General features: G+C 41.3%; 2 protein-coding genes across 2 annotated transcripts; one reads left to right on the forward strand and one right to left on the reverse strand.

The window, feature by feature from the left end:
* Positions 1-5,891: 5,891 nt before the first annotated feature.
* Positions 5,892-11,168, forward strand: LOC4325215 (uncharacterized). Its single transcript, XM_015767157.3, has 11 exons — positions 5,892-6,220; positions 7,053-7,126; positions 7,212-7,344; positions 7,429-7,510; positions 7,809-7,918; positions 7,997-8,089; positions 8,192-8,242; positions 8,351-8,443; positions 9,595-10,467; positions 10,542-10,654; positions 10,774-11,168. Exons 1-11 carry the CDS (start codon positions 5,975-5,977, stop codon positions 10,784-10,786), a joined length of 1,881 nt encoding a protein of 626 aa, XP_015622643.1. The 5' UTR covers positions 5,892-5,974; the 3' UTR covers positions 10,787-11,168.
* Positions 11,169-14,275: 3,107 nt separating this feature from the next.
* LOC4325216 (uncharacterized) lies at positions 14,276-18,003 on the reverse strand. Its single transcript, NM_001406231.1, has 2 exons — positions 16,746-18,003; positions 14,276-14,619 (listed from the first exon to the last, which is right to left on the reverse strand). The coding sequence occupies exon 1, from the start codon at positions 17,943-17,945 to the stop codon at positions 16,746-16,748; it is 1,200 nt and encodes a 399-aa protein (NP_001393160.1). The 5' UTR covers positions 17,946-18,003; the 3' UTR covers positions 14,276-14,619.
* Between the last annotated feature and the right edge of the window lie 3,044 nt (positions 18,004-21,047).

The following is a 21,047-nucleotide window of genomic DNA, read 5'->3' on the forward strand; positions in this document are numbered from 1 at the left end:
TGACGGGAGAGGGGGGCGGCGGCAGCCACCGCATGCAAAGGAGTTCGCCGGCGAAGATGATTTTTTTTATAAGTTTACATGTTGATTGATGTTAACTTGCAAGTTGATGCTGTGGATTTGAATCCAATTCTTTTGTGTTGATGTATGGATGTTAGTGATTGGATTTTGTTTCCTGGATGAGATTTGTGATTTGAAACTTAGGGAGGGGTGGGGCTGACGGGAATGTTTTTTATGGTGCCGCGAGTATTTTCGCAGGCGGGGCTACTATAGCGTCTGAAAAGATCCCAACTGTTGCCTGTGAAAATCATAGTCCGCCTGTAAAAATAGGAGATTTTTACCATCGTTTAGATGCAGGCAGAAGGTTTGTCCGTCTGTCAAAACGTGTTTTGACCGCCTGGGAAAACGTCTTTTCTGGTAGTGAATGTTAAGGCCAAACCCTCGATGATGCAGTGTTACCAACATCTGTTTCGGCCAAAAGAATTGGATTGTTCGTGACATATGAACTACTCTTTTTCAGTTAGCTATGGCCCCCCGTGACTGTAATAAGGTGGCTCATGCCTTTGCTGCTGAATGTCCGCCTGGTTGGAATGTTTGGTTGCCAGCGATTTAGTTGGGTCATTAATCTAAAGTCATCGGTTCATCTTAAAAATAAAAAACCATCCTCACCACCAAAAAGATGATCAATCAATCATCCACCGGCCGACTCTCGTGGCTAAGTCTAAACAAAATAGAACCACCTTGACAGTTAAAAACAAAAGTATTATCTTTCTTTATTATTAATAAACTAATGTGAAACCAAACATTTAGTTTGTTTAGAGTATTTTTACATAACTGCAGGCTCCCACACCTCTTGGACTAAATTTCTCACGCACTTTGAAATGAGACGGTTGGCTCTCTCCCATCCTTCACGAGCTCCTCTTAGATTGGGTAAGCGCTAGATTTGCTAGCTGACTTTGATATACTCCTAAGCTACAACGAAAATCATCGTAAAAATAAATAAAAACATTTTTATTGATTATTGAGAGGGAGGGAAAGAAGAAGATAGGGAAGATATATATGTAAAACGAGATGATCTATTAGTGTGTGATTAATTAAGTATTAATTATTTAAAACTCAAAAAATGATTAATATGATTTTTTGAAAGCAATTTCCTGTGAAACTTATAGAAATTAACCAAACCGCTCAGTGGTTTGGGAAGCTTGCGCGTGAAAAATGATACTACCTCCTTTTTCAAAATGTATAACGCCGTTAACCTTTTTATAATGTTTGACCATTTGACTTACTCAAAAATTTAATATAAATATGTAAAAGTGTAAGTTGAGATTATATTTTATTTGATGACAAAACAAAGTCACAATAAAATAAGTGATATTTATATAATATTCTTTAATAAGACAAATGGTCAAACATTTTATGCATTTTAAAATGGAGGGAATATATATCTTCTCTCTCTCGTAGGAACAAATACAACAACCTTATTGCAAGAGGGCACTAATTGTTTATTTTTTCCCTTATTAAGTGAGCTCACATTAATTTCAGGACGCCTGGCTAATCTCTTCTTTCTATAAAGCTAATGCCCATTAAACACCTAAATATTAATATGCAAGCATACTATTTATTATCACTTCTAAAATCTACCAACAGACATGCCACATCAACCCATTAAACACACGAAGCTTAACATGTAAGCATATAATAATCATGTCTACAATTTATTTTATTCTAAAACTAAACATAGACATGTTAAATCATCATTCTCAAATCATTTTCATAATATTTCAATCCAAATCATTTCATCATTTATCCAATATCTAACATATATCCTGCAACAAAGCGCATGTCATCATCTAGTGAATTAGCTAATGATATACTCCATATACTCCCTCCGTCCAAAAAAAAAAGTTAATCTCTAATATGTCACATTCAGTACTAGGTTGGTTTTTTATGGGACGGAGAGAGTACATAGCGGTATACTATATAGTGCAAAGTATAAGCTTATCAATTTCTAGTTGGTGAGCGTGTACGCACATTATAAACCTCCAAAATATCACATGTTTGCTATTACTCCATGTAAGCATTATTTTTCGGGGGAAATATATGTGTGTCGGGTTATTCGTTCGAGTTGAGTATAGTTTGTCAATGTGGCATTTGTCGTTGGGTTTGCAATTAGCGCTCCTCAGATATTGTTTGTGGAGTCCACAATAATCGTTTGTGGAGTCCGGTGAAGCCTATCCAAAATCTACGAATCAGCTAAAAACCTCGAATTATATGTGTTCCCATGAAGACAGCCGAAGGGGATGCTGATTTGTCAAGTGGTGTGCACGTCACTGTAGACTGTAGTAGAGGCTTTTGAATGTAATCGTTGCGACAACGCCGTTGCCCTTGTCTATTTCATCCTTTACTGTTGTATTGTTTCGGCCGCAGAGTTGTTTCCGTAATTCAGGTTACCCTTATATGTCAAAGGGGTGGCCTTGTTCTATATGTTATTTTGCTCCTAGCGATGTACCGGGGATCTAATTCCCTTGAACCTTGTCTTTAATTTTTAATAAAGTTGGTGTAAAAAAATCTATAATAAGCTTCCCTTGTTTTCAAAAAAATATATATGTGGAAGGATAGCATCGCCACAAACCTGATCTATATATAGGACATGCATGCTGTTAGTGGTGGGATCTTTCAGGGGCTTTATGGAGATGAAGTACTGCATGCATATTACTATATCAAAATGTTTGCTTCGAGCCGAGCATGTTTGTTGCATAGTGCAATGCAAAGAAAATTACTATATCAAATTACTATATCAAAAGTACTCCATGCCGAGGGACGCGGCGTGGACGGCGTCCTCCATGCTGACGGGCTCGCGGTGGCTGCGGCGCCTGCTGCTGGGGCGGTCGGAGAGGTCAACACGGAGCTCGTGGCCCGGCTGAAGGAGGCCGCGCAGGAGGTAGCCGTGGAGGTTGCGGCAGGCATTGCGGGCCATCTCTTCGTCGCCTACACTTGTTGGTGGCTAGGTCGGCGGCGAGGCAGAGGGAATGGACGGGGCCGATGAGTTCGCAGGCATCATAGAGCTCGTCATCGGAGGCGTCGAAGGCGATATTGCCCACGAAGCCTCCGGTTCTCCCCGCCTATCGCCGGCAGTGCTCCTCCCCCGTCGTCCGTCCGCCGCACCGGATTTCCTTCCCGTCGGCCCTCGCAAATAAGATGGAGACCCATATGCCTATGGGACCCACGTGGGTCCCACATTGACCCACGTCGAACAAAACAAAAACAAAGCCACATTATAAGTTGAGGAATGTCATACATTGGTTTTTTGGTTTAGGAATGATTTTGTAATTCGGTGAAAGACGAGGGTCGCATGTACTTTTTTCAACTTTAGCCTTAGTGCCAAGTTCTCCTTTTAAGGGCCCATTTGAATCGCAGGATTGAAAAAACGGAGGAATAGGAAAAACACAGGAATCTGATAGGAATGCAAGTGTAAAACAGAGGATTGCAAAACACAGGAAAAACATAGGAATGACCGTTTAATTGGACCACAGGAAAAACACAGGAATCAGATGAGAGAGATAGACTTAGGGCCCCTTTGAATCATAGGAATGAAAAAACGGAGGAATAGGAAAAACATATGATTATGACAGGAATGTAAGTGTAAAACAGAGGATTGCAAAACACAGGAAAAACATAGGAATGACCGTTTGATTGGACCATAGGAAAAACACAGGAATTTGAGGAGAGATAAAGACTCAAAGGATTTCTTCCATGAGGTTCTACCTCATGTTAAAATTCCTCCAAAACTTGTATGGGAAGAGGCATTCCATAGGAATTTCATAAGATTCAATAGGGTTCATTCATTTGATTCAAAGGGCTTTGTAGGAAAAATTCCTATAGGAATAAAATCCTCTAAAATTCCTATGAATTTTCTTTGAATCAAAGGGGGCCTCAAAGGAAATTTTCCAATAGGTCAGAGTAGATGTTAAATTTCCTATGTTTTTACTCTAGAATTGTAGGAATAGGAAAGTTTCCTACGTTTTACCTTTTCACATTCCTACAAATCAAAGGCATGAATAGTGTAGGATTTCAATTCCTTTGTTTTTCCTCCATTTTTCCTCCAATTCAAAGGGGGCCTAAAGGAATAAGTTCATTTGAGTACACCAAATCCGATTTCGTCCTAGAACCCAAAAACCAGATACAACCGGTCCCTGAACTATTAAAACCGGTGCAAATGAGGTCCCTCAGCGGTTTTGAAGGCGGTTTTGGCTGACGTGGCGCCTACATGGCTGGTTTGACTAGGTCTCCATTCCACGTGGCATTGACGTGGCACTTATGTGGCAATTATATTGCAGAAAGATAATAAAAACCATGGCCCCACATGTCAGCTACTCACAGAAAGTATTTTAAAAATGGTGGGGCCCACGTGGCCCCACATGTCAGCCTCACTTCCTTCTTTCCTTTCCCTTCTCTCTCTTCTTCATCCTCAATCCTCTCCTCTTCCTTCTTCCCTCTCTCTCTCTCTTCTTCTTCTTCTTCTTCTTTCTGAGCAGCAAACGAGCGGGTGGGCAGCAGAGCGGGTGGGCAGCAGAGCAGGTGAGCGAGGCGGGCAGTCCGAGCTCCGGCGGCGGCGGCTTGGCGTGCGCCGCGTCGGGGGTGAGGGACTCAGCGATGGGGCAAGGAGGCAAGCCTTGACTGGGGAAAGGAGGTCGTCGGCGGGGTGGTGGGCGTTGCGGTGGGGATGGTCGGCGCGGCGGCAGCCGCAGGCGTCTTCTTGGAGGAGACCGGCGGCGTGGTGGCACCGGGGGAGGGGGGGTGGATGGATTTCAGGCTCACAGAAGCAGTCGCCTCGCCTCCGTCCTTCGACCGCGACCCATCCGCACCCGTCGCGATGCCCGTCGTCGTGCCCGACCCCGCGTCGCCGCCAGAGGCGGCGTCGGCGAAGAAGGGGGTTTTCATGCACCGCATCTTCCCGTTCATCCTCGCTGCCAACATCTTCATCGGAGGACCACCCCTCGTGCTTGGATCCATCTCCCTCCCTCCCTCCCGTGTGGTAGCCATGACAAGGCGGATGCGATGCCACTGCAACGAGGCAGCGGGCGGCGATGCGGTGGTGGCTGCTCTCGCTCGCCGCGACGGGCACCACCATCACCGCCGTCGCCGCGCTGGTCGCCATCGCCCTCCACGTCTCCTCCTCCTTCGCCTCTGGCCCCGATTCCTCCTCCAGCGTGTCCTACCGCCTCTCCAAGTTAATGCGTGCTGCATCAATGTGCCCTTCTCCGCGCCACGACCCCTTAGATTGAACTCTCGGGGTGTGCTACTAACTGACGGTTTGCCTCCTCCTTGTTATCGCCGACGCCACAGCAGCCGCGGGAGGTCGGGGAGCTGCGGTGGGAGCAGGAGTTCACACCGCCGCAACTCGCTTCGCCCCAGCCCGCTGCTGGAGGCGACCTCTGCAACATGGCCCCACCCTTTTTATTATTTTGTGTGTAATTGACAGGTGGGTTCCATAGTTTTTTATTATTTTTTTAAGATCCAATTGCCACGTAAGCGCCACGTCAATGCCACATGGGACGAGAACCTAGTCAAACCAACCACGTAGGTGCCACATCATCCAAAACCGGGCACAATACTGCCGAGGGACCTCGTCTGCACGGTTTTGGTAAGTTGGGGATGTGTTGTATCCGGTTTTATGAACTGAGGACGAAAATCAGACTGAGCAACAAATTAAGGGACCTTAAGTGAACTTATTTTTCTCCCCGCAAAAAAAAAGTGAACTTATTTCTCTTTTTAAAACAAGCCCAGTGCCAAGATATTTTGAGACGGACGTCACAAGCCCATAGAAAATGAAGCATCGGCCCATACTGGCCCATCCAGACGAGGATGAAGGGGATATTCTCGTAGTATCACACACTTCACACCACGTCACCACGCCCTCTCTGCTCAGCAGATTAAACAAGACAAAAAAAAAACAACGGCGGGGCGGGGCGCCGACATGGACGGCGGCGGCGGGGGCGATCCGGGCGGCCGGGTCGGAGAGGCCAAGGCGGATGCCACACGCGCTGCGAACAAGCGAAGGGCCCCATCGCCAGCCGGGGGTGGGGGAGTCGAGGCCAAGAGGAGGAGGAAGGACGCCATGGGCTCGTCGGTCTCCGGCAGCAGATCTGGTGGCGGTGGGGGCAGGAGGCTGCGACATGGTCGAGGTAGAAGAGCTCGTGCCTTCAGACGCAAGCTTGAGGAGGTAATTCCTGTCACGGCCCGAGCTCGAAATGGATGCACATATTCAGACTTCTCACATAATATTCAGAAAACTCAGATTGGACATGGATAAATTTAGGGATCTAGGGTTCTATTGTTAGGAATAAACTTGGGCGCGTGAATGAATTGGTCGTGCGCCGTTGGGTTCGACGTGCGCGAACGGGAGCGCCGCTACGGGATCGTACACATAGCGTCCACATTCTCTGTTTTGCAAGAAAGGAAAAAAAAAAGAAGGAAAGAATGCAGAAAACGCTGCAAGTTTTATACGAAAGCACCAAAACACGTGTGCTCATCGTTTTGTCGATTCTTCTCTCTCTCGCACGTGTTTGCTACATCCTCTGTTGCAGCTAACAAGTGGTATAAGGGTGAGGCTACACCCCTGGCATGATGTCACTCCCCATAAGAGCTGAAGACCTATGCAACCGGTGGCTCTCCGTCTTGCCCCTACCTTGCCACGTGCGCCGGAGTAAGGGAGGTCATCGTCGATCGCCTGATCAAGTGGAGCTCAGGTTCTGTCGTCTACCCCACGTTGACAAGGACCAACTACACTGAGTGGTACATGGTGATGCGTGTTATCCTGCAGGCGCAAGGATTGTGGGAGGCAACCTGCTGGCTAAGGGATGACTTGACCCTATGACTTGTAGTCTAAGACTTGACTCCCTAAGGAAACTGATTCCCTAAGGAAAAGACTTTATTGACTGCAGCAGCAAGGATTATACTACTACCTCGAACTTTTCTGTATTTGAATTCATTGCAGTACTTCATTGCAGACTTTGTTGGCACATTTCTCTGAACTTTTCTGTACTTCATTGCAGGAAAATAAGAATTCAAATAATAGACCCCGTGCCTCAAATGTGGTTATTGCTTATACGCCTAACCTCATTCGGCGGTAAATTCTTTCGGAACACATACACACAAATATATATGTATGAAATGCAATTTTAGTTGATATCTAAAATGATATTTGTTAATAGGTATGGGACTCTCTTGAGAAACATCTCATTTCTGCTTCCTTATGATGGTCAAGGAAAGGCATATGCTTGTCCTTCGGACAAAATCAATGTGTTTCTTAAATGGAGCAGATGCAACTTTTGTCTCTTCTTTGAGGTATAATGAATAATCTGCTTTTTTTTTACACGCATAACATTATTTTCATTCATTTAAGGTAATCTTTTTTTTTCCTTATGTCAGTGGGCAGAAGGTGATCAGATGATGATTTGTCATATGTTCAATACATTGAAAGAGATTCACATATCGTTTCTTATAAATCCAGGTAATTTCAATGTTTTTTACAATTTTAAATAAGAGTAAAATTTTCAAAACCCTTGTTTTGGGGTTTTCTTAACGCAAAATCCTAGGTTTTATAATTTGTTTCAAAGAACGGTAGATTTTGTTACAAAATGTTTCATGAAACCAGGGCAGATTTGGATAAAACCAATTTTCTGGATCTGCCACTGCATAAAACCCAGATACACTTATATAATCCGATTGGCAACAGTAATTAATTATAATATTGATAACTATGATGATTTCTACATGATGATATTGATAACAATTAAAATTTCTTGCAGCATTCCTAGATGAAAGTATGGAAGTGAAAGTAACAAATCCTTTACTTTCATTTTCATCCAATTTTGTTGAAGATGAAACTTGGGCTCTTGTGAAGGAGATGCTAATGATGGTAAGAACTCATTTTATTCAATTTTTTGGTTCAGTTTTTAGCGTGTATATAAATGCCATATCTGATATTGTTAAACAGATGTTTTCTCCAGTTCAAGAAGATGAGCGTGCAGCTTCAGATCTATATGTCTTCACAAAGAGTAGAGATTCTGTTTACTTCAGGATTTTCAAGGTATTCAACTAACTTATTTGTTAAGAAGTTGCTGGTTATTTTCAATAAATTTCATAATTCATGTATAATCTTGTCCTGAGATTTTTTTTTTGTATTACCCAGATCACTAGTATCCCTGCAGGCGAGAGTGAAAATTCACTGGTTCTTGATGAGGTATAAACTTCTCGTCCATTCCTGATCTTGATTAGTTTATTGATTCATCCCTAAACATAAAGCATGTGTGGTCCATTCCTAAACTTAGAACATGTGAACTGCTTTTAGGTTGGGCTAAATTTTTGCCTCAAGCTTTTAGATGTCCACGGTGCTTTTGTTGGCTCAGACTGTGATCAAGCTCTGGATGGTCTTCAAAGTCAGGTAACTGTTAATTTCTTATGCATTAAATGAATGATTGTCCCGGTACTTAAAAATGGATGGTACCTAGCATGGCGTAGTGGATTGACATGTCAACATATTGTTGTAAAAACTATAAATTGTTTATTGTTGTAAAATCAGACAGTAAGGGACTGAGTTTACCTGATAATTTCTCAAGACTGAGGGAGGGAAGGATAGATGATAGTAGTAGAGGATAATAACAATGGGTACTGTCTGCTTGCCTACTCAACCATGACTTCTCGCATTAATGATCAATTGAGCATAGGAATTACAAGAATCTTATAGAGAGGCAGAGAGGATAAATGGGATTAACCATGGATGGTGTCAGTTTCTATTTTACAATTGCACTTAGTGAAGGAAAAGAAATGGTTGTGAGTCGAGTCACATGAGTGTAGTTGACGGGGGTAGTAGAGTGTGGAGTCTGCTGGCTGGGCCTAGCCGTAAATATGGGCCTAATTTATGTGCGTATACAGATGCTGAACTTATTATCGAACGGTTGATGTGGCTGCATCAGAAGGCTGCTTTATGGCCATAATTTCCTACATAGGTTATACTTGTATAGGAATGTAGGAATTAGGATAGGATATAGAATGCAGTAACAACCAATATGTGCCAGTCCACTGTATCTTATTTCTGTTCAATCGTGGCTTCTATCTCATTTGTTAGAGAGTTAAGGAGTATTCTGAATCACCTGTTTGGATTGCACATTTCAATTCCTAGTCCTATGGTCACAATACTTTACCTGATCATTGGTGGCAGTGCATAGTTGCACTTCTATTTATATTTCCCAGTACGATAAGTGCATTGACACAGCAATAGTTAACATAAAAACAATTTAGCGATAAATTGTGGTCTATCATGCATCTGCACCATGGAGATTCTCTGAATTTAGAGAAAATTTAAGTCCTTTTGTAGGATATCTGAATAATACTAGCAATACAAATTATAATATACATTTAATTTTTTTTTCGTCTTGAACACAAATTTAAACACGGTTATTCATAAAATAGGTATATCCTGTTTCTTTATCGTTATATTTTGTTTTGGCATTAAAGCATTGATGTTAGTTGCATTTATGGCATTTATTTTTTATTCTTAATATAAACTAACAATATATGGAATTGTATTTTCAGACAAGAAATGAGTTGAAATTATCCCCAGATATATATTACTGTGTGCCAAATGATAAACTTGGATGCTGCACTCTCCACTCAGTTGCTTTGAATAATCAGAACTATTTATTTTTTTTGGAGAATGGCTTGGATTTATCACATTTTGAAGGTTTCTGTTTGACTTTGGAAGAATTTCTCGAGAGGAATTCTTTTCTGAAGATAAAGCATATTGTTGGGTCAAGGAATGATGAGGAATGTAATTTTGTTCGAAATATTGCTAAGGCAATTATTCGTTCCATGCTGTCACACCTTGTTAACTTGTTCTCTTTGGGGAAATGTTTGAGGATGGGAACAGACCTTCTGAGAAGGAGGAAAATTCTTTTAAAAGGATCTGATGTCAAGTTCTTTCAACTTGAAGTGATTGCATATGAGGAGGATGAAGCAATAAATAATGTGCTGCAGGTTGTTGAGTTGGTTAAAAGTTGTTTTGTTGGGGAAATGATACCGGCTGATCTGCAAGGTGATCTACATGATTTAAAGGAAAATCCTTTGAAGAGACTTGAATCAGTGATAGACAGCAGCTCATTAATGTCAGCTAAAGAGAAGAAAGGATTATTGGTCAATTTGCACACTGAATATAAAACCAATATTAGTCCAGCTATTAGCGAAGATGATCGTGATAGTTTATTTAAGCACATCCCGTATTTGGACTGCTGGATGAACAGAACGGAAGACAATGAGTATCTAAAGCTCGTTGCTAATTTGGATTCAAAAAAAGTGGCTTTGAAAGTTAACAAGGTTGGAACGGATAAGAGAAAACCATCTAAAAATGGTATCTTACAGTTTGATTTTATGAGGAATTCCGATGTTCATATACCTGAAAAGGCATTAAAGGTAAAAGGATAGAATTTGATACTCTTTTATGTGTTATAATATCTTCCTATTCTAATTATATCTACTCTCTGCAGGATGGTATCACCCCCTTTCGTTTGTCATGGACAGATTATATTTTAACTTCCCGCTACCCAACGTACTTGCGTGCCATTCAAAAAAGTTTGGAACCATACATGAAGTCAAGAAAGTAAGTTTTGTCTTTACACTTCCGTTTCTGGTATTAAATATTTGATGATATCAACAGTTCTATTGCTTTCTATCCCGCAAATGCCAATCTCTGAATTATCCTTTCCTTGTTTGGTTCAGGAAGTTAAAATGATGTTACCTCACACACAAAGAGGGCGGGCTGGATTTTCATTGGAACACAATGTGGTTGATTTGATGGAGAAACTGGGGTTGGCTATACATCCGCTGGGAGTAGGACCGATTGATTTTCTCATACATCTGCTATTCATGACAACTTGGATTGGCTGAATAGCATTTTTGTTGAGCATGCCTGAAAATCTGTGCAGACATCTGTTAATGTTTTTATTTGTTTGAACTCGTGGTAGCTTTGTGCGGAATCACGTTTTGGTTGAACTTGCCTGACAATATGTGTTCAGAACAGCCGCACAGCACAGGTGTAGTTTGCTCGATGTGTTCGGAATATGTGGTTTATCTCAGTTCGTGACAGCTTCGTGCTAATCACGTTTAGTTGAGTATGACCGAAAATGTGTGCACGTATTGGTGGTGTTTGCTCAAATATCCGTGCTATTGTTTTTTTCATGTTTTGGAAGTCTCTGCATGCTTTGTGGTCTGTCTTCATGTGTCTATACCATACTCCCTCTGTCCTAAAGGGGCAAATCCCTTTCTTCCTAGGTTGAGTTGTTGCGGAACGGATGGAGTATGAGACATTCTTTTTCACTACTTGTAAGATTGACAGATAGTTAATTATTCCTTGTTTAGTAATGGCAAATAGTTTCTGTTTATTTTCCTGTATGGCTTTTCTTGGAACGGACGAACCAAAGGATTTTATAGAAGTCAAACCAAAGGATTTTATAGAAGTCAAACATAGCAAATATACTGCCTCCAGGCGGTTTTTTTTTTCACGTAACGTTATATAAATTAGCAAAATTGTATGTGCGTTGCAACGGAAAGAAAAAAAACGAGAAAATTAAATTAAAACATATTAAATTCTAATTTAATGAAATACAAAATTTCTACAATATTAATTATACATTTTAAAATTTTAGCAAAAGTGACAATGCGTTGCAATGAAAAGAAAATAAAAAGAGAAAATTGAATTAAAACATATATATATATATACCTAATAATAAAAAAATACGTAAGACTTCCGGTTCTTCTTTTCGTCCGTCTCCCTCTTGCCAAAATACGTTTTAATCCGCTTAATAGTCGGTCGGAAGTTTTCTAATCTACTCCAAAACCTTGCTTAATATATGATATGTATCAGTAATGTAACCATCAATCACAAGTAGTAGCTTGCCCACCTGGTTGGTGGAGAAAATTTTCAACCTGCCCACCAGGGTTCGATTCCCATCATCCATCCTTTTTATATACGGCTATATTGCTCGGAATAAGTCTACTGTGCCTCCCATATCTCAAATCATTGCTCGGAATAAGTCTACTTTGCCTCCCACATCTCATTACTTCACCTTTCCTAGGTTGTATTGCTCGGAATAAGTCTACTATGCCTCCCATATCTCAAATCATTGCTCGGAATAAGTCTACTTTGCCTCCCACAGCTCAAATCCTACTCAGAATAAGTCTACTTTCCCTCCCACTTTTAAATTTGAAAATTAAACATAATTATATTTTTCTTTTCATCATCTGCAAAACATGACATACTAGAGTCCGCGCCATCTATTTGCACCTCTTTCTTCAACAGATAGTGATAAATCTTATAATGAACCAGATTTTAATTTGAAAATTAAACATAATTATTTTTTTTCTTTTCATCATCTACAAAACACGACATATTAGAGTCCGCACTATCTATCGTCCACGCATGAGCCATGAAAATGATTCGTGTCCACGCAAGTCCGTGTTCGATTTTAGAAATTATATCAAGCGCTTGCCATGAATCCGATGGCTAAAAAATCAGAAGTTTTTGCACCTCTTTCTTCAACAGATATTTAGTGATTCTGAAATCTTATAATGAACCATTTTTTAATTTGAAAATTAAACATATTTTTTTTCTTTTCGTCATCTGCAAAACACGACATATTAGAGTCCGCACCATCTATCGTCCACGCATGAGCCGTGAAAATGATTCATCTCCACGCAAGTCCATGTTCGATTTTAGAAATAATTATATTAGGCGCTTGCCATGCAAGAGTTGAGAGAGAGTGCATGTTATGAAAATATGAGTATATCAATATGCAATAGTGTTTCTTATCAGTCCTGATTATCATTAACCCACTGAATAATTTATCTATTTTGGAACATTATTATATACATGTTAATTGTGTATTTATAGCATTTAACCTTTTATTATACCCGTAGCGAAGCACGGGCATTTTGCTAGTTAAATTCTAATTAAATGAAATACACATTTTCTAGAATATTAGGGTATTTTTAAGGAGGTAGGTATATAATTAAATTAATTTTCAAGTAAAGTAAGTGTGAGAAATAAAATATTATGGTTGGATTTAGTTTTTATTAAATTTTCTATATTAATTACACTCTTTGCAATTTTTTTAGAATTTACATAGCTTAATTGGTAATTTTGATAATACAAATATCATTTCAGCATTTATTTAAATAAAAATTATTTTTTCTCTATGGGCCTTTTTCAGCCTATTTTTTTTCTTCAGCCCGCAAATGCAAAAGTCTACTTAATACCCTATACTCCTCTTCTCACTTGCTGGACCACCATCGTCGTTTCCTCTCTCTCTCGCTCGCTCATGGGAGAAAGGGGAATAGGGGATTGAGAAGACGAGAAGAACGTGGGCTAGGGTTTCCCCTCTCATCCGACGGCAATTTCACTGGAGCGGCTGCAATCTTGGACGTCCATTGGATCGGACGGCCATCCTCTCTCCCGCTTTGGGCCACAGAAATTAACGGCCCGCCTGCGCTGCTCGCTGGGCCGCGATCGCGCCTATCGGCTGGGTCGCTGTGCACTAGCACGCGCCGCACAGTGCTAGGCCGGTTCGAGCCTTTTAAGCGAAAATCCAGTATTTTTCTAAGGAATTGATTTAATTATTTTTAGATTTACAGAAATTTGTTTGGCACTATTTTAAGCCATTTAAAATTGCTACGAAATTATGATCGATTATTTGATCACTCAGTAAATTATTTTTAGATAAATGAACCAAACTAAAAAATTATCTAGAAATTATTAATTATGTTATATTGTATTTGATAAGCGTTAATATGGTTTTATGTCAAGATAATTATTACTTTCTTAAATATTAAATTATTTCTATAATCCGAACATATTCCACTAAAGTTTTTTGAGTGAATTTATTATGATACTACAAAGTGCATGTTTCTTTCCTATTGCAGATGCATTTTACCTTTTTCCTTTTGTAGAGGATGGTGAAGTCAGAGCTGTAACTACACCCTCTTGTGAACATTTGTGAAAGTTGGAGTATGTTCTGAATGTGTAGAAAACTTAGAATATCTCATGCATGTACTATAAAATTTGAGATACAACCTGAATCTGAATGTGTATACAGTATGAGATGTTTTGATATTTTCTTGTATAAAATTTGAATATGTACAAATTCAATATCTTTTTGCACGTGTTATAAGTACACAAGGACCATATTTGTTTGATATTCACCCGTGCAACGCACGGGCATATTTTGCTAGTAAATAATATTTATATAATTTTTTTAGTTAAACGAATGATTAAACGTCACATCACATATACGTACAGCTGTTTCATACATGAAACTCTTTTAGACAGGTTCAATTAGATCAGTCCAGCATAGATACTACAGGGGATCATTTCTCCTCAAATATCATATTCTAAATCCACTTAATACACAAGCAAAAGATGCCCTGCAGCACTACTCCCTAAGTTCGAAGCCATGCAAAGCTGTTGTACTCTGAAGAATTTACTGGAATTGTAGGGTGCTACAAGTAAACCGTTTTCTTAAGCCAGCCTCTACAATAAACTTCTGGTGGCTCCAACATCATGGAATATACCTGTGGAACCATAAAATATTGAGAATTATATGTAAAATAGAGTAAATATTAAAACTGCTACCAATAAACGGTTAAACCCAAAAAATGAGCTAGATTAAGGCAGTATACATGTGGAATGTGATTAACACAAACAAACTCACATTACTTTGTAGTGTTCGTAAGATTATACACCTGTAATTACCCAACATACCAGATTCAGGGAAGGCCACAACAGAACAAACAATGATATTGGCAATCTGATAAAGATTATAGGAAGCATATGCTTGCCCAATAATGTTGTATGAGTTTTTTTAACCGATGAACTAATAGTGAAATGCCCAAAAAACATGTTTCTATAGACGAAATAGCATAATAATGACAGTTGTTCAATCAACAAAGCTCTCACAACATTTTCCCTGCACATTGAACAAAGTACTTCCAAAAAAGACGGCATACTTAATGAGTGGGTTCCAAACGATTAACTGCATAAATAGGCAACATGTATAACATACTACAGCTAATACAAGCAGCTTCAATACAAACAGTACATTTCATGAGGTAAATATATTATTGACTGATTGAATTATGGGCTTACTGGAATACTTTTTTTCAGTTTTATGATACAGTACAAAAAAGCAGGTATGCATGTGACAACATCAAACTAAAACGAATGCTATTTTCAACTTAAAGGCATATTACTGCTGGAGCTAATATCCACCATAGGAAGCAAGGTAAGTCATAACAAGTTTATTGCCAGAATTTACGACCTTACTGCATTCCCCAATCACCATATGTGCTCTCATCAGTCATCACATCCTGGAGCTAATGTGCTTTCCTATTTATGAATATAGCCACTAGCCCAGTAGCCACACAAAGCTGGTAATAAAAGCATGCAACCAAAGCTTTCTACACATGCCTTATAATCTCCAAAGAAAGAGATAAAAAATCAATGCATGGTTGTAGCAACCATAGAACAAAATAGGAGCTTCAGCACCAATGATCCTTTTGCCGAATTCTAGTTATATTATTTGCAGTGTTCTCCCAATCCAGGAAAAATATTTGTAGACATATAGCAATTGTTTGTGGTATGTGGTTGAATTTTATAGTGTTGCACCGGCTCCAGGAGATGGGTGCTTACTAAGTAAGCTACAAGATTAAGTTAAAAATGGAAAAAGAGATATTCGTCCTCTGATCTAACAATCATGTACACGAGTAAAGAGATCAATCTATAACCACCATCATCGTGCAAAGAAAATTGAAAACAACATATATCTACATACAGCTAGCAACATACAATCTTGCAGAGTGATAGATCACCCCCAGCTTCTTCTATAATATCTGTTTTCTTTTTCCATCTGAAATATTTTAAGAGTGCAACTAAAATCACTCTAGTAGTAAACAGCTGATGTGTAAATCAAAACCATGAAAAGCCATCACAAGTTTACAACAAAAATTGTCGCTTATGTAGTCTAGAAAAGGTTATGACCTAGAAATGAAGGATGGTCAATGATAACTCTGCTGCCTCACCATTCACATTAATGGGCCCAAGCTCAAAGCCATGAAACAACACGAGATATAAGAATAAAGACGCCAATGGTTAACATGTATAAAGAGCGGCAAGATTAGGGAGGATTAGTAGGCTTTTACCTTTTGAGCTCAGGATTGAGCAATGTTAATATATTTCTCAAACTAATTAACAGCAAACAAATATACTGTTGCTGTTGTAGATTGTTGCTTTTTGTAGATACAAATCTTAAATCGAGTACCTTTACAGAACTAACATATGAGAAGCTTCCTAAAAAAACTAAAAATCAAAAAAAAAAAAAGACAGCTCTGGGCAATTTATGTCGTCTTATATAAACTAAAGCCAGTATTGATATTTATCTTCAGTATTATGAAGACAAGGTCTATGTGGTCACTATCGCAAATCAATAACAGGCATAGCAATGTCAAACATACACACCCCGAACCAACAATCCTGACATACATTGTAGCAGTACCGTGCTAAGGTGTTAATCCATGATTAGCAGTAATGTCATCTTATAGATGCTTTATGGTTGCAGTTGTAAATAAACAGGCAGTGCAAGAAATCAAATGAAATCCACAATCCATTGACTCCAGGGACTAGATGTGACAAAGGGGCTTACTCATAAGGACATTGCAGTGATCAGGCATTGCCAAATCAATTCCCTGGACGAATCACATATCTCGTACACCTGTTTCCACTGGTTCGGTATCAATAAGCCATGAGAAGACTCGATGTACTCTTGTGATATGGGTTCCTCTGTATGGTATGCCATCAATTTGATACGTGCACGAGTACATGGATCATCCGTCGTTGGGTGGTCGCTCCAACTTTTCAAAGAACAGAAGCCAGGGCTACCGAGAGAAAGAAATATTGGTGTGCTTAAGATCTCCTCTTCCATGTCAGACACCACAGGGAACTCAACAATTGATAAGGACGGCGCTGTGCCGCCTGACCTTGGTTGGCAGACCACTGTGATATTGTATGCGGTGATGATTTTCTTGGCTCTCGATAAGCCAAGGAAGATGGGTCCGTGTGGAACGGCGCCTCTGACGAATGGCAGGCTGTTGTCATCCAGTTTCGACCATTGCTCCTTGTCGACATCAAACATGTGCGTGCCCTCCTGCTGAGATAATGACACCAGAATGCAGGAGGCCAGTGCAACGTAGGACTCGACAGTAACCATTGGCGGAGAAAGGTACTGCAATGGGGTGAGGTCCCATGGGAAGAAGGGAGGCCGTGGCAGGGGCTTCCACTCGCAGCTCTCTAGATGGCCATCGACCACGCGCGCTTGGGAGAGATCAAGCACCTCGAACCATGGAACGAAGTCGAGTTGCCCCGTGACGGAGGGATACCGTGCCAGGGCGTAGATCTTGTGGCCGATGGTGAGCACAACCGGGTGGAGCTTGGTCGACAGGAGGTTGGGCCCCCGGATCACGGCGCGAGTCTCGGTGTCGAAGACGATGGTCTCCGGGGCGTAGTCCTCATCCGCTGAATCGCCCCCGACGCCGACGATCCATGAGCGCACGGGCACGGGGGCGAAAGACATGCAGAACTTGGCGCTGATGCGGGCGAGCCGGCGAGGGATAGGCACCGGAGCGGGATCCTCCTCGTCGCCGCCGCCGCCGCCTCTCTTCGCCGCCGCGTAGGGATCCACCTTGAACACGGAGTAGGTTGCCCAGCTCACCTCATGGCCTACCACCAGGTACACAGAAGGAGCCTTCACCTTCTTCTCCTCCTCCTTATCATGGCCGCTGGTGCGCGCGCCGGCCATCTTCTCCGGCTTCCGCTTCTTGTGCTGCCGCTCCGCCATCTGATCCATGTGCGCCGCCGCCGCCGCTGGATTTTTTTTTTTTTTTTGAGAAGAGAAATTAGGGTTTGGTTTGGGTAGCTAGAGGTTTAGACTTTTGTTGTGGCTTTGTGTCTGATGGAACTGACAAAGTAGGCCGTGTCGACATGGCCCGGTGTTTTGTCTTCTGCGGACCGGCCCGCTAGCGGCACGGTGGACACGGCCCAGCCCACTTGCTAGTTCTCACGCGGAAAAAGTTCAATTTAAGTCACTCATGTAATGCTCGAGTTTGGATCGCGTCACTCAAACCTAAAACCAGTACCAACACATCCCTCATTTTCCAAAACGAGTGCAACTATAGTCTCAAGATGATTTTGGATGGTGGTTTCGGCTAATGTGACACGTTGACTTTGTATTTATTTGACATGGCGTTGAATAAAATGTGATCTATCATCGGCACTATCTTATGTCACAATTGTAGTTGTAATTTGATGGAATTCAGAGATGCTTGATTAGATTTCTAATAGGGACACTGCAGCAGCATGATATAGAAACAAGTGATATGTTCATGTTCTTGGATGATACACCTACCACAACATCATTATTCATAAATATTGCTGAGCCCAAGATCCATGTGATGGCCGAGTAAAGCAATCAGAAAATGTAAAATCAGTTTATTCTTCATTGTTCTAAACATACATATTTGCAGCTCTTAGATCATCTTTTTTTTTTCAGTTTTGATGGGATACTAAAGTGCAGTTTCAAAATTGTAATGTATGCCCAAATGACAGAGATGATCAGAAGTAATACGGCGGAGTTCAGGACCAGAACAGCTATGAGAGCTTGAGAAGTGCATGAAGGGCCACTCTCTTTTCTCAAACTCCAGCTAAAATACCACTTTGTTGTTATTGATCTTTAGCTGTTGTGTAGAGTAGTGATATACATCAGATCTCACTGATGATGGTCAAGAACATCTCGTGATTTGTTATCACTTTTACAGTAATAATGCGATTTGTATGATTGCAATGGAACAGTTGTGTTTTAAGAGCATAAAGTGTTCAAGGTCGCCGGGTTGTGTTTGATTCCAGAAACAAGAAAATGATAGGTGAGTTCGGCCAAATAATCGAAAGCCTCCTCGATATGTATTCATAATTTGCTGGTGCGGTGGTGCCCAAGATGACAAGATTTTTTGTGTGCATTTGTGGTACTCTTTTGAGCAAATTTGTGTAATAATTGGTTATAACTTGTTAAGCAAATGCCGGTATTATATTCTATTATTAAAAAAGAAATGACTAGGGCTGTGCCATCTCCTCACGGGCAGCGGAGTAATCATCCCACAGCCCACTGTGGAGAAGCCGAATGAGGAAGAGGAAGGAGAGAGGAAGAGGAAGAGGAAGAAGGAAAGGAATGGGAGAATGGTGTGTGGGCTCCACAGGATGACTCCACAGTATAGATCAGGTCTACGTGTCACGTCAGTGAAACCATCCTCTAAAACCGCTGAGGGAATCAAATTACACTGGTTTTAAGAGCATCTCCAACATAATACCCAAATCAGCCTCTTCAAACACTTTACTTCAACATACTCTCCATCTACACTCTCTATTATGAGTCAGTGACAGGTGGGACTCATATGTCAGCCTCTACTGCCTCTTCTTCTTCCTCCTCCTCTTTCTCCCCTTTTTCCTAGCCATGTTTACTCTTTATTCTTCCTCCTCTACAACTACCCCAAGCTCATTTCAGCGCCCTCTCCCTTTAGGTGTGAGGCGTCGATGTTACTCTTCCTCATCTACAACTACCCCCAAGCTCCTTTCAGCGCCCTCTCCCTTTACTGTGGTGTGTCGATGTTACTCTTCCTCCTCTACAACTACCCCAAGCTCCTTTCAGCGCCCTCTCCCTTTACTGTGGTGTGAGGCGTCGATGTTACTCTCCCTTTACTGTGGTGTGAGGCGACGACGAACATCGATGGTGACGGGCGCACAAGGCAATGACGCACGGCGGATCCGTGCTCGCATGAGGCGGGCTCGTGCACAGGAGGCGACGACAGACGATGATGAAGGGCGTGTGAGGTGACGGCGACGAAGGGCATGTGAGGTGGCGGCAACGTCGTGGATCTGCTCCTTGATGGCATGCGAGAGATGAGAGAGGAGGAGGCAATGAGCGGCGTCAACTCCGTCCCTCTTTAGCCAACAGCGAGGGCCTGGAGCTACCTCGGCTTGCAGCAGAGCCGGCAGACGAAGGGAGTGTAACAGCCGTCCCTCCAGAACCGCATAGCCAGCCTATTCGACGGGTGGGCCCACTTACACATACCACCCCGCTTACACTTTCGTTCTCGCTTCGTGTAAAAAGGAATATGCCTTACTTATAAGTTGGTTCCACTCATGCTAAACTAGCAAGGTGGGAATATGCCTTATAAGTTGAATCCACTCATGCTAAACTAGCAAGGTGGTACTAAACAAGCGCACACAACTCACATGGCCCACACACACAGCTCACATGGGCCACATAGGCCTAATCCAAATTGGGCCAGGATGTCACATACACCCTGAGCAGGGTGGTACTAAACATGCGCACACAGCTCACATGAGCCACACAGGCCTAATCCAAATTGGGCCAGGATGTCACATACACCCTTCCACTCATGCTAAACTAAACATGCGCACACAACTAGGGGTGGGCATTCGGTCTAACCGAAAATTTCGGTCTCGGTCTTCGGTCTTTCGGTCTTTGAAAATTGAAGACCGAATTTCAATGCAAAAAATGTCAGGACAGACAAATTCGGTCTCGGTCCTGACCGAAATTCAACAACATTTTCATATATGCAAAGAAAATGGAAATTTTCAACACAAAAGTTACAAAAAAATTCGTAAGCACTTATGAGTAAATACTCTTATTAGGTTGCATGCCTATAATAAGTAAGGATGTGAAAATTAGAGCTTAGTCCTAATTGAACGTAGTGGATTGTAGGTTGCATTTAGACTTTTTTGATAATTCGGTTTTTTCGGTTAAACGAGAAGAGAATTGACCGAACAAAGAGAAGAGAAGTGACCGAACAAAGGAGTGATATGGTTGGAGGGAATATGCATTATAAGTTGGTTCCACTCATGCTAAACTAGCAAGGTGTTAGTAAACATGCAA

Source organism: Oryza sativa, chromosome 1, assembly GCF_034140825.1.
Source record: "Oryza sativa Japonica Group chromosome 1, ASM3414082v1".
In the NCBI taxonomy this organism is placed as follows: domain Eukaryota; kingdom Viridiplantae; phylum Streptophyta; class Magnoliopsida; order Poales; family Poaceae; genus Oryza; species Oryza sativa.